The 11,943-nt window shown below is 48.7% G+C and overlaps 1 protein-coding gene across 1 annotated transcript; it reads left to right on the forward strand.

The window, feature by feature from the left end:
- The first annotated feature begins 305 nt into the window (after positions 1 to 305).
- LOC121005644 lies at positions 306 to 5,051 on the forward strand. The gene is made up of 2 exons (XM_040438416.1): positions 306 to 999; positions 4,453 to 5,051. The coding sequence occupies exons 1-2, from the start codon at positions 306 to 308 to the stop codon at positions 5,049 to 5,051; spliced, it is 1,293 nt and encodes a 430-aa protein (XP_040294350.1).
- Positions 5,052 to 11,943: the final 6,892 nt, after the last annotated feature.

Below are 11,943 nucleotides of genomic sequence, written 5' to 3' on the forward strand. Positions count from 1 at the left end.
GCTCGCTAGAACTGCACAAAGATAAGGCTTTTATAAGCTATCAGTCAGACAATTACTGTATGTGTCATACACCATGCTGTCACGCCAGTTAGTCCGGACTGGAGCGCAGCGGTGGGGGAGGACGTTCATGAAGGAGCTTGGCTGTACAGGACCAGGTGAGGAAAGGGTCAATAGTGTGTGGGGGCGGGAGCGGAGAGAAGCGCGAGTTGCTAGGGCGGCGGGGGGCGTGGCCAGAGGGGAGAAGGAAGAAGAATGCGGAAGTAAGTGCAGTGTTGGCCAGGAGACTGAATCGGACGGACGGCAGCATGTCAGCGCCTGTAATGACAGTGGAGGAGATGTTGGAGAGACTGAGGAGAGAAGCGGAGGTGCGGGGGCCTGGCTGGCTGCAGGAGCAGGTTGGTGCGTGCATAGTTTCTCCTGCTCCTGTGGCTACCCCTAATGTTCGGGCTGCCCGGCCGCGGCGGAGTATTCCACCGGCGCGCCTAAGCCCTGAAGTCACCCCGCGGGCCCGGCGCCGAGTAGGGAGCCCCCCTGTGGTCCCTCAGCGGCGGAGGGCGGCCGCTCAGCCTTCTGCGAGCCGCTCTCGCCGTGGGAGGAATCCCGTTACGCGGCTGGGCCCTGTGAGGAGTGGGACGCCCCTTCCCCCGCTCCCTGCGGCTGTGCAGCTGGATTCGGGACCAGGAACGGTGGACCGGCCCAGTCCCTCCTTTAGCGGGCGGTCCACTCGGCTGTTTGATGAAGTCCGGGTTCCTCGGACTGCGCTGGGGGAGGACGAATACCAGCGCAGGTCCAGAGAAGATGTGAGCAGCGTGGAAGAAGGTCCCCTTGCAGTGGCGGAGGCCGCGGCCTCGTCCCGGTGTCCGGCCAGTGTGGTGCAGAGGGTCGTGCAAGTGGTCCAGGAGGAGCAACCGTCGACGTCCAGGAGTTATGATGGTGCAGTGTCCGTGCGTCAGGAGTCAGGATCTGCGGCAGCGGGAGTCACAGCGCCCGTGGTGCCTGGTGAGATTGCTTGGGGCTCCATGTTAGCGCAGGGTCTCCCGGTGGGTGGGGGGGGGACCATGGTGGATTTTAGTAAAGGGTTGGGGCAGTTTTTGGGTGGTTTGGCGGGATGGTTGTCAGGTATGGGTGCTGGCGGCGGGTCTCCGTTGCCTGGTTGGGGAGTGGTGCCGGGGTCAGGGGTTGGTGTGCAAGGGGCTGCGGCGGGGTTGGGGTCGGTGTCAGTGGAGACGCAGGCTGGTGGAGAAGGGGAGGGGCAGAGGTTAGATGATCGGGCTCGTGGGGAGGTGTATGTGTGCTTTGAGGGGCCGTTGGGGGCTCATTTGAAGCAAGAAGTGAGGGAAAAGATCTGGAAAGGTGAGTACGTGGAGATATTCTCGCTGCTCCCATTAGAAAGGTTCAATCTGGATAGGGGTAAGAAGGATGAGGGAAAAAAGGAGGAGGAGGAGAAGCGGCGGCATCGTCTGATCCCGCGTACCTTTGCTAATTGGCTTCAGGCGTTTGCCATATTAGCAAGTGTCATTGGTGAAAAGTCTCCTGAATGTTGTTCGGCGCTTTTTTGCTACCAAGACGCTATTGGGGAGGCGTATAGGGTTTATGGTGGGGTGGGCTGGCTCAGGTACGATGAGCAGTTCCGGCAGCGTAAGGCGGTGAGGCCTGATATCCGGTGGGATCATAAGGATATTGGGTTGTGGTTGAGAGTGACGGCGTCTCCTAGGGTGGGGCAGTCCTTTCGTGGGGAGTCCGGGGGATCATCCCCGGGGGCGTTGGCAGCGGCATCGGCAAAAGGGTTGTGCTTCCTTTTTAACGAAGGAAATTGCAGATTTGGGGCCAAGTGCAAATTTAAGCACGAGTGCACGGGGTGTGGGGGAGCTCATGGAGCTAACCGTTGTTTCAAAGGGGGAAGGAATAAGGGGGGGGATGGCTCTGGAAAAGGGACGGACGCCGGTGCGGGTGGAAGAGATGCAGGTGTTCCTAGATAGATACCCGGATCGGGTTGCGGCTGGTTTGTTGGGGGATGGCTTTAGGTTTGGTTTTCGGATTCCATCGGTTGTTACGGCGGGGCCTACGGTTCCTAAGAATCTGAGGTCTGCGCTTGTTCATGCGGAAGTAGTAACGGAGAAATTGAGGAAGGAAGTGGAGTTGGGGCGGATGGCGGGTCCATTCAAGGAGCCGCCGATTGGGGGGTTGAGGGTGTCTCCGTTGGGGGTGGTGCCGAAGAAAGAGCCGAACAAGTTTCGGCTCATTCATCACTTGTCTTACCCAAAAGGTGCGTCGGTCAATGATGGAATAGATCCTGAACTTTGTTCGGTGGTCTATACTTCATTTGATGCGGCTGTAAAATGGGTGAGGCGGTTGGGGCAGGGGGCATTGATGGCGAAGGTTGATGTTGAGGCGGCTTTTCGCTTGCTTCCGGTACACGTAGAGAGCATGGGATTGTTGGGTTGTTTTTGGGATGGGGAATATTTTGTGGATAGGTGCTTACCGATGGGCTGCTCTCTTTCGTGTGCTTATTTTGAGACTTTTAGCTCTTTTCTGGAATGGGTAGTGGTGGAAGTTTCAGGTTGTTCATCCGTTATTCATTATTTAGACGACTTTTTATGTTTAGGGCCGGCGAATTCACGGGTTTGTTCTTTGTTGCTGCATACAGTGCAGTCGATTTTTGCGCGCTTTGGGGTACCGTTGGCACAGGAGAAGACGTTGGGTCCGGTGACGGAATTGTGTTTTTTGGGGATTGTTATAAATACGGAACGGATGGAGTGTAGGCTTCCCCAGGATAAGTTGATGGATCTACGTCAGGAGATTGATAGGGCCATTGGGAGGGAGAAGATTAGGTTGCGGGAGTTGCAGTCATTGTTAGGTAAATTGAATTTTGCGTGTCAAATTATGCCTATGGGTAGAATTTTTTGTAGAAGATTGGCTGCGGCTACGGCAGGAGTATCGGCGCCATATCATTTTATCAGGTTACGTAAAGAGTTAAAAGGGGATTTGAGGGTATGGGCGGAGTTTTTGGGTCAGTATAATGGTAGGTCTTTGGTGATGGGGGAGTTGTGTGACAGTGTGGACTTTGAGTTATATACAGACGCGTCAGGGGGGGTGGGTTTTGGGGCCTATTGCCAGGGACAATGGTGTGCAGGCGTGTGGCCAGAGGCGTGGGTGAGTCGTGGGTGGGTAAAAAACATGGCCTTGTTAGAACTCTTTCCCATTGTAATGGCGGTGGTGTTGTGGGGCGAGAAATTGGGAAACAGGAAGGTGCGCTTTCATTGTGACAATTTGGGAGTGGTTCAGGCTATCAACAGTTTGTCTGCATCTTCCCCGCCGGTGGTTAGGCTGTTACAGTTTTTGGTATTGCGTTGTTTGTCAATTAACGTGTGGTTGGTGGCTGAACATGTGGCTGGAGTGGCTAATTCAGTGGCGGATTCTCTTTCTCGTTTACAGTGGGAGCGGTTCCGGCTTCTTGCGCCAGAAGCGGAGGTGGAGGGTCTGGAGTGTCCGTCATGGCTGTGGGCGATCCTGGAGGAGAAGTGATGGGGTTGTTGAGGGATTCGTTGAGTCCGGGTACTTGGAGGGAGTATGGTAAGGCGTGGACGACCTGGGAGGCGTGGAATGGGACTTGGAGCGCCGGTGGAGGGGATGGCGATGTGCGGTTGTTGATGTTGTTGGGACAGTTGAAGAGTGAGGGGTGGTCGGTGTCAAAGGTGAATCATCTTATTTCAGGTTTGGCGTTTGGGTTTAAGTGGCGGGGGTTACCTGATTTGACTAAGAGTTTTCTGGTTAGGCAGGTTTTGAAAGGTTGGCGTAGGGGTGCAGGCAAGGTGCCGGACTGTCGTAGGCCGGTGTCTTTTGAGTTGTTGGTGCAAATGGGTGATAAGTTGTGTGGTGTTTGCAGTTCAGGATGGGAGCTGGGGCTGTTTAAAGCTGCGTTTGCTTTAGCGTTTTTTGGGGCGTTTCGCTTGGGGGAGTTGGTGTGTGATAGTGTTAGGAGAGCGGGGGGGCTTAGGAGTGATGATATTGAATTGGTAGGTGATAGCTTACATGTCCGGATTCGCAGGTCAAAGACGGATCAGGAGGGTAGGGGGCAGCGTTTTACGTTGTTTTCGGTGCCGGGGTGTAGTATGTGCCCGGTGAAGTGTGCGGGATCGTATGGTGCGGGTCTGCAGAGTAACGAGGTCCCGTTTTTGAGGCATGAGGACGGTTCATTTTTGTCTAGGTTTCAGTTTCTGGCGGTCTTTAAAAAATGTTTAAAGGTTTTGGGAGTGCCCGTTAAGGATTATTCTGGGCATTCATTCAGAATTGGTGCGGCAACTGAGGCAGCCAGGTGGGGCGCCAGTGAGGAGGTGATTAGGAGGATTGGGCGTTGGGAGTCGGTTCGTTTTAAATCATATGTGCGGCCTGCATTGTTGTAGATTAAGGATGTAGGTAGGTGATGTTGATTTTGTTCTTTTGTGTTTACAGGTCGAATGATGGCGGCGTTGGTGTGGATTTTGGGGCACTCCTATGTGTTCTGGGGTGCAATTAGAGCGGATGTGAGGCCGAGCGGTCGGCAGTTGGGTGTGAGTCCGGAGTTGGCTACGGTCAGGTGGTTAGGAGTCAGAGGTATGTTGTGGGGCGGAGTGTTGCGGGAGGTGCATCATTTCGTTCGTTTGGATCGTCCTCCTGATGTGTTGGTTTTGCATGTGGGGGGGAATGATTTAGGGAAGCGACCGTTTAGGGAATTAGTTCGGGATGTCAAGTTTGACTTACTTAGAATTTGGGCGTTGTTTCCGGGAGTGATCATTGTCTGGTCTGACATTGTACCTCGGAAGGTGTGGAGAGGGGCGAGGTCAGTGGAGAGCCTTAATAAGGCTAGGATAAAGGTAAACAGAGCGGTGGGCCGTTTTATGGCAAGGAATGGTGGTGTGGTGGTGCGGCACGAGGTATTGGAGAAGGGTGAGGGTGCGTTTTGGAGAGCGGATGGAGTGCACCTGAATGCAGTAGGTACGGATTTGTGGGCTCTGGGGCTCCAGAGTGGCGTGGAGACAGCTTTGCGGATGTGGAGGGACGCGCAGGGTTGAGGTGGTCAAGCTGCGCGTTCTTAGAGGCGGGGGAGGTCCTTGAAGTGGTGGAATATGGTGGTACCTGAGGATGGGAGGGCCCCGCGGGAGGGGCTGGACTCTCATTGAGGAGCTGGTAGGAACTAATTACGCGTCCATCAGTTGCTGCCTCCGAGCTGGGTTCAACGGCTGGGGGCAAGATGGAGACGCAGGTGTTCCAGTGTTTATAAAGTTATTGGGGCTTCTAGGACCTCCCTCGTCATGGGTTTAACTGTTATATTTATGTTGTATTTATTTAATAAAACGGCTGCTGTGGCCGATTAAATCCAAGCAGTGGTGTGGTGTGTTTATTTATAGGGGTGAGGATGAGGGGTGGAGGTTATGGGTTGGGTAGTCTTATAGGACTGAACAAATAGCCAATGCCTTCTTCAAGTTAGTCCGGACTGGAGCGCAGCGGTGGGGGAGGACGTTCATGAAGGAGCTTGGCTGTACAGGACCAGGTGAGGAAAGGGTCAATAGTGTGTGGGGGCGGGAGCGGAGAGAAGCGCGAGTTGCTAGGGCGGCGGGGGGCGTGGCCAGAGGGGAGAAGGAAGAAGAATGCGGAAGTAAGTGCAGTGTTGGCCAGGAGACTGAATCGCCCACCCGCCCGACCCTATTGGAAGAGGAAGTAGTGAGGGTTGGTGTTGTGATATGTCGCGGCAGTCATGGAGGCGGGGGAGGTCCTTGAAGTGGTGGAATATGGTGGTACCTGAGGATGGGAGGGCCCCGCGGGAGGGGCTGGACTCTCATTGAGGAGCTGGTAGGAACTAATTACGCGTCCATCAGTTGCTGCCTCCGAGCTGGGTTCAACGGCTGGGGGCAAGATGGAGACGCAGGTGTTCCAGTGTTTATAAAGTTATTGGGGCTTCTAGGACCTCCCTCGTCATGGGTTTAACTGTTATATTTATGTTGTATTTATTTAATAAAACGGCTGCTGTGGCCGATTAAATCCAAGCAGTGGTGTGGTGTGTTTATTTATAGGGGTGAGGATGAGGGGTGGAGGTTATGGGTTGGGTAGTCTTATAGGACTGAACAAATAGCCAATGCCTTCTTCATGTAGAACTGGATCAGGTTGGCTGAATAATACCATTTAACTACCCAACACAAAGTACAGACCAGGGGTGTAACAAGCAAATATGGCACCTGATTGGAATTTTTGCAATAGGGCTCTCCATGACCATCTTTGGCACCTAATTCAGAACATGAAGGGGCACATTTAATAAGACCGGCGTTTTAGACGCCAGTCTTAATAAAGCACTAAGCTGGCGGTGGATCTGCCGAAGTTATAAAGAAAAGCAGGCATTTTCATAACTTCGGCGCATCCAGTGCCAGTTCTAAATGTAAGATAGCTTCCGAACTGTCTTACATTTAGACCTTTTTCTACACCTGAAACAGGTGTAGAAAAATGGTGAATGGGATGAGCCTACCAGCCCTTCTCTTTCCCTGCCCACACCATGTCCACAATTTTAGACCTGGCGTTATAAAGCATTGTACATGCTTTAACAATGAGTTTCCTGGTGACAGCTTCCCTTTAACCTCTTGGGGACATAGGGCGTACAGGTACGCCCTGATGTCCCAGTACTTAAGGACACAGGGCGTACCTGTACGCCCTGTGTATTTCCGATCACCGCCACGCGGTGGGCGGTGATTGGAACTGTGTGCCTGCTGAAATCAATCAGCAGGCACCCTGGGACAATGCCGAGGGGGGTCCTGTGACCTCCCTGTATCGGCGATCGCTGTGGATTAACCCCTTCTATGCCGCTGACCGCGGCATAGAAGGGGTTTGTGTTTGAGTGAGCCCATCGAGTCCCCGCGCTGCTGTGGCGGGGACTCGATGTCTCAGAAGGCAGCCCGATGCCGTGTAGAGGCTTCCCAATGCCTTGCACGGCATCGGGACCTGCCTTCTATGGGAGCCGAGGAGATCCAGCCTCAGGATGGGTCTCCTAGGCAACCTGTTAGTGTATGACTCAGTGTCATACACTTACAGGCAATGCATTACAATACAGATGTATTGTAATGCATTGCAGAGGGGATCAGACCCCCAAAAGTGAACATCAAAAATAAAGTAAAGAAAAAAAAGTTTAAAAAAAGTGTTTTTAATAAAATTAATAAAGTAATACAATTAATAAAGTAAAAAAAGAAGAAAAAAACACCCCTTTCCCCCTTATTTTATAATAAAAAACAGAAAAAAAACCACACATATAAGGTTTCGCCGTGTCCGTAATGACCGGCTCTATAAATATATCACATGATCCACCCTGTCCGATAAATACCATAAAAAAATTAAAAATAAAAACGGTGTTAAAAAAAAGCCATTTTTGTCACTTTACATCGCAAAAAGTGCAACACCAAGTGATCAAAAAGGCATATGCCCCCCAAAATAGTACCAATCTAACCGTCACCTCATCCCACAAAAAATTAGCCCCTACCTAAGACAATCGCCCAAAAAAAAAAAAAACTATGGCTCAGAATATGGAGACACAAAAACCTCTTTTTTTTTGTTTAAAAAATGCTGGTATTGTGTAAAACTTAAGTAAATAAAAAAAGTATACATATTAAGTATCGCCGTGTCCGTAAGAACCTGCTCTATAAAAATATCACATGACCTAACCCCTCAGGTAAAAACCGTTTTTTTTAAATAAAAAAAGCCATTTTTTGTCACCTTACATCACAAAAGGTGTAATAACAAGCGATCAAAAAGTCATACGCACCCAAAAATAGTGCCAATAAAACCGTCATCTCATCCCGCAAAAATCATACCCTACCCAAGATAATCGCCCAAAAATCATCCCGAAAAAAATGAGCCCCTACACAAGACAGTCGCCCAAAAAATAAATAAAACTACGCAGGGGCGTAGCTAGAAATGCATGGGCCCCATAGCAAAAAAAAATTATGGGCCCCCCCCCTCTGTGCCATCCACAGATCCCCCTCCCCTAAATAGTGCCATCCACAGATCCCCCTCCCCTAAATAGTGCCATCAACAGATCCCCCTCCCCTAAATAGTGCCATACACAGATCCCCCCTCCCCTAAATAGTGCCATCCACAGATCCCCCCTCCCCTAAATAGTGCCATCCACAGATCCCCCTCCCCTAAATAGTGCCATCCACAGATCCCCCTCCCCTAAATAGTGCCATACACAGATCCCCCTCCCCTAAATAGTGCCATCAACAGATCCCCCCTCCCCTAAATAGTGCCATCCACAGATCCCCCTCCCCTAAATAGTGCCATCCACAGATCCCTCTCCCCTAAATAGTGCCATCCACAGATCCCCCCTCCCCTAAATAGTGCCATCCACAGATCCCCCTCCCCTAAATAGTGCCATCCACAGATCCCCCCTCCCCTAAATAGTGCCATCCACAGATCCCTCTCCCCTAAATAGTGCCATCCACAGATCCCCCTCCCCTAAATAGTGCCATCCACAGATCCCCCTCCCCTAAATAGTGCCATCCACAGATCCCTCTCCCCTAAATAGTGCCATCCACAGATCCCCCTCCCCTAAATAGTGCCATACACAGATCCCCCTCCCCTAAATAGTGCCATACACAGATCCCCCTCCCCTAAATAGTGCCATCCACAGATCCCCCTCCCCTAAATAGTGCCATCCACAGATCCCTCTCCCCTAAATAGTGCCATCCACAGATCCCCCCTCCCCTAAATAGTGCCATCCACAGATCCCTCTCCCCTAAATAGTGCCATCCACAGATCCCCCTCCCCTAAATAGTGCCATCCACAGATCCCTCTCCCCTAAATAGTGCCATCCACAGATCCCCCTCCCCTAAATAGTGCCATACACAGATCCCCCTCCCCTAAATAGTGCCATCCACAGTGCCATCCACACTCCCCTAAATAGTGCCATCCACAGATCCCTCTCCCCTAAATAGTGCCATACACATATCCCCCTCCCCTAAACAGTGCCATCCACAGTATCAGGTGCCTCTCCCCCCCCCATGTGCCAGTATCAGGTCAGGTGCCAACCCCCCTCCCCCCATGTGCCAGTATCAAGTGCCCCCCCGCTCCCCCCATGGCAGTAACAGTCGGGTATTAAAAAAAATAAAATGAACACTTCTACTTACCTCCATGTCAGCGATGCGATGCAGCCTCTTCCTGTGTCCCTCCCTGTATTGTGTCCCGCCCTGTATGTCCATATATGGACTCACTGCTTGTATTTCAGAAAAGGTTTCTGCTGGGATTCAAACCCACGACCTTCTGTATCAGAGGTAGAGACCATCAAGACCATAACAGCTGCCTTGCTGCTGATTGAAAAATTATGAGACTTCTACTGTTATAGCTGGCTAAGTGTACATCTATACACATGACAGCTGCTCATATATAGAGATATAGCAGAGCTGAGTGTACTGGGATAGCTGTCATATAGAGATATAGCAGTGCTGGGTGTGTTGGGGCAGCTGTCATGTGTATAGATGTACACTTAGCCAGCTATAACAGTAGAAGTGTCAAATTTTTTCAGTCAGTTGCAATGCCTCCTTTATGGCTGTGAGGGTTAATGCTTTGCCTCTGATACACTGATACATTGGAGGTTGTGGGTTGGAATCCCAGACACATCAGGAGACTTTAGAATATACAGTAAGATTAGAGCACATTAGCGAGGGGGCCTGAACAGTAAGACATCGATATTTAACTAACTTGAAAATAAACTGTCGGGCCCCGAAGCAGCTGCTTCCCTGGTAGTTACGCCATCTCCTGGCTGCCTGTGTGTAGTGTCTGTGTGTGTTAATTAAAAAAAATATATATATATTTGAATGCGGTCGGACGGGCCCCCTAGTGGCGTAGGGCCCTATAGCCACTGCTATGGTTGCTATGGCGATCCCTACGCCACTGAAACTACGGCTTTCAGTGGAGACACTAAAAATCTTTTTTTTTTTTCAAAAATGCTTTATTATGTAATACTGAAACAAACAACCAAAAAAGTGGTATTGTCGCGTGGTATTGTCGCGTCTGTGACAACCTGCTCTATAAAAATACCACATAATCTAACCTGTTAGATGAATGTTGCAAATAACAAAAAATAAAAACGGTGCCAAAACAGCTATTTCTTGTTACCTTGCCTCACAAAATGTGTAATATAGAGCAACCAAAAATCATATGTACCCTAAAATAGTACCAACAAAACTGCCACCTTATCTCGTAGTTTCCAAAATGGGGTCACTTTTTTGGAGTTTCTACTCTAGGGGTGCATCAGGGGGGCTTCAAATGGGACATGGTGTAAAAAAAAACAGTCCAGCAAAATCTGCCTTCCAAAAACCGCATGGCGTTCATTTCCTTCTGCGCCCTGCCGTGTGCCCGTACAGCAGTTTACAACCACATATGGAGTCACTTTTTTGGAGTTTCTACTCTAGGGGTGCATCAGGGGGGCTTCAAATGGGACATGGTGTAAAAAAAAACAGTCCAGCAAAATCTGCCTTCCAAAAACCGCATGGCGTTCATTTCCTTCTGCGCCCTGCCGTGTGCCCGTACAGCAGTTTACAACCACATATGGGGTGTTTCTGTAAACTACAGAATCAGGGCCATAAATATTGAGTTTTGTTTGGCTGTTAACCCTTGCTTTGTAACTGGAAAAAAATTATTCAAATGGAAAATCTGCCAAAAAAGTGAAATTTTGAAATTTTATCTCTATTTTCCATTAATTCTCGTGGAACACCTAAAGGGTTAACAAAGTTTGTAAAATCTGTTTTAAATACCTTGAGGGGTGTACTTTGTAAAATGGGGTCATTTTTGGGTGGTTTCAATTATGTAAGCCTCACAAAGTGACTTCAGACCTGAACTGGTCCTTAAAAAGTGGGTTTTTGAAAATTTAAGAAAAAATTTCAAGATGTGCTTCTAAACTTCTAAGCCTTGTAACATCCCCAAAAAATAAAATATCATTCCCAAAATGATCCAAACATGAAGTAGACATATGGGGAATGTAAAGTGATAACTATTTTTGTAGGTATTACTATGTATTATAGAAGTAGAGAAATTGAAACTTAAAAATTTGCAAATTTTTCAAAATTCTGGGTAAATTTGGTATTTTTTTTATAAATAAAAATGAATTTTTTTACTCCATTTTACCAGTGTCATGAAGTACAATATGTGACGAAAAAACAAGAATGGCCTGAATAAGTCAAAGCGTTTTAAAGTTATCACCACATAATGTGACACTGGTCAGATTTGCAAAAAATGGCCTGGTCCTTAAGGTGAAAATGAGCCTGGTCTCTAAGGGGTTAAGGTGAAAAATGGCCCGGTCCTTAAGCGGTTAAGGACCTAGATATTGCTGTTCTTTCTAAACCTGTTTGCCAAGGTTTTCTCTGCCAAGAGTACAAGACTACAGGCGACAAAGCTTTAACTGAATAGACTTTTTAGCAACTAGACCAAGACTTAAAAACTTATAGTAAATGTTGGTGGAAATAATGTTTAATTGTAATATGTGAATTTCTATAAATTTGTGTAAATGTTAATAATTTTTATAGATTATGGCGGTCATTTATTATATATTTTACACCACTTTTGGCGTATTTAGTTTACAGATTTTGTCACAAAACACCTTTGCAAAGTGGCACAAAAAGGGTGTGTGGCATGGGCGGGGCAGAGGGCCCATCTCATTCATCATTTTCCATGCCAGTTTATGATATGGGAAATGGCCTTAACCACTTAATTACTGGAGTGTTTATCCCCCTTCCTTACCAGGCCAGATTTTCAGTTGTAGCAATGCGTCTATCTAACTGCAAAGAACTCATTAATTTCTGAGCCAGCCTATATGTATTTGATATTATTTTTCACGGGACACCTTAGTCCTTTCTTTTGTGCCATTAGATGATGGATATAATATAAAAAATATATATATATTTGAGGAAAAACTGAAAATTATGAAAAAAT

The sequence above is a fragment of the Bufo bufo genome, chromosome 6 (genome assembly GCF_905171765.1).
Source record: "Bufo bufo chromosome 6, aBufBuf1.1, whole genome shotgun sequence".
NCBI classification, from domain to species: Eukaryota; Metazoa; Chordata; class Amphibia; order Anura; family Bufonidae; genus Bufo; species Bufo bufo.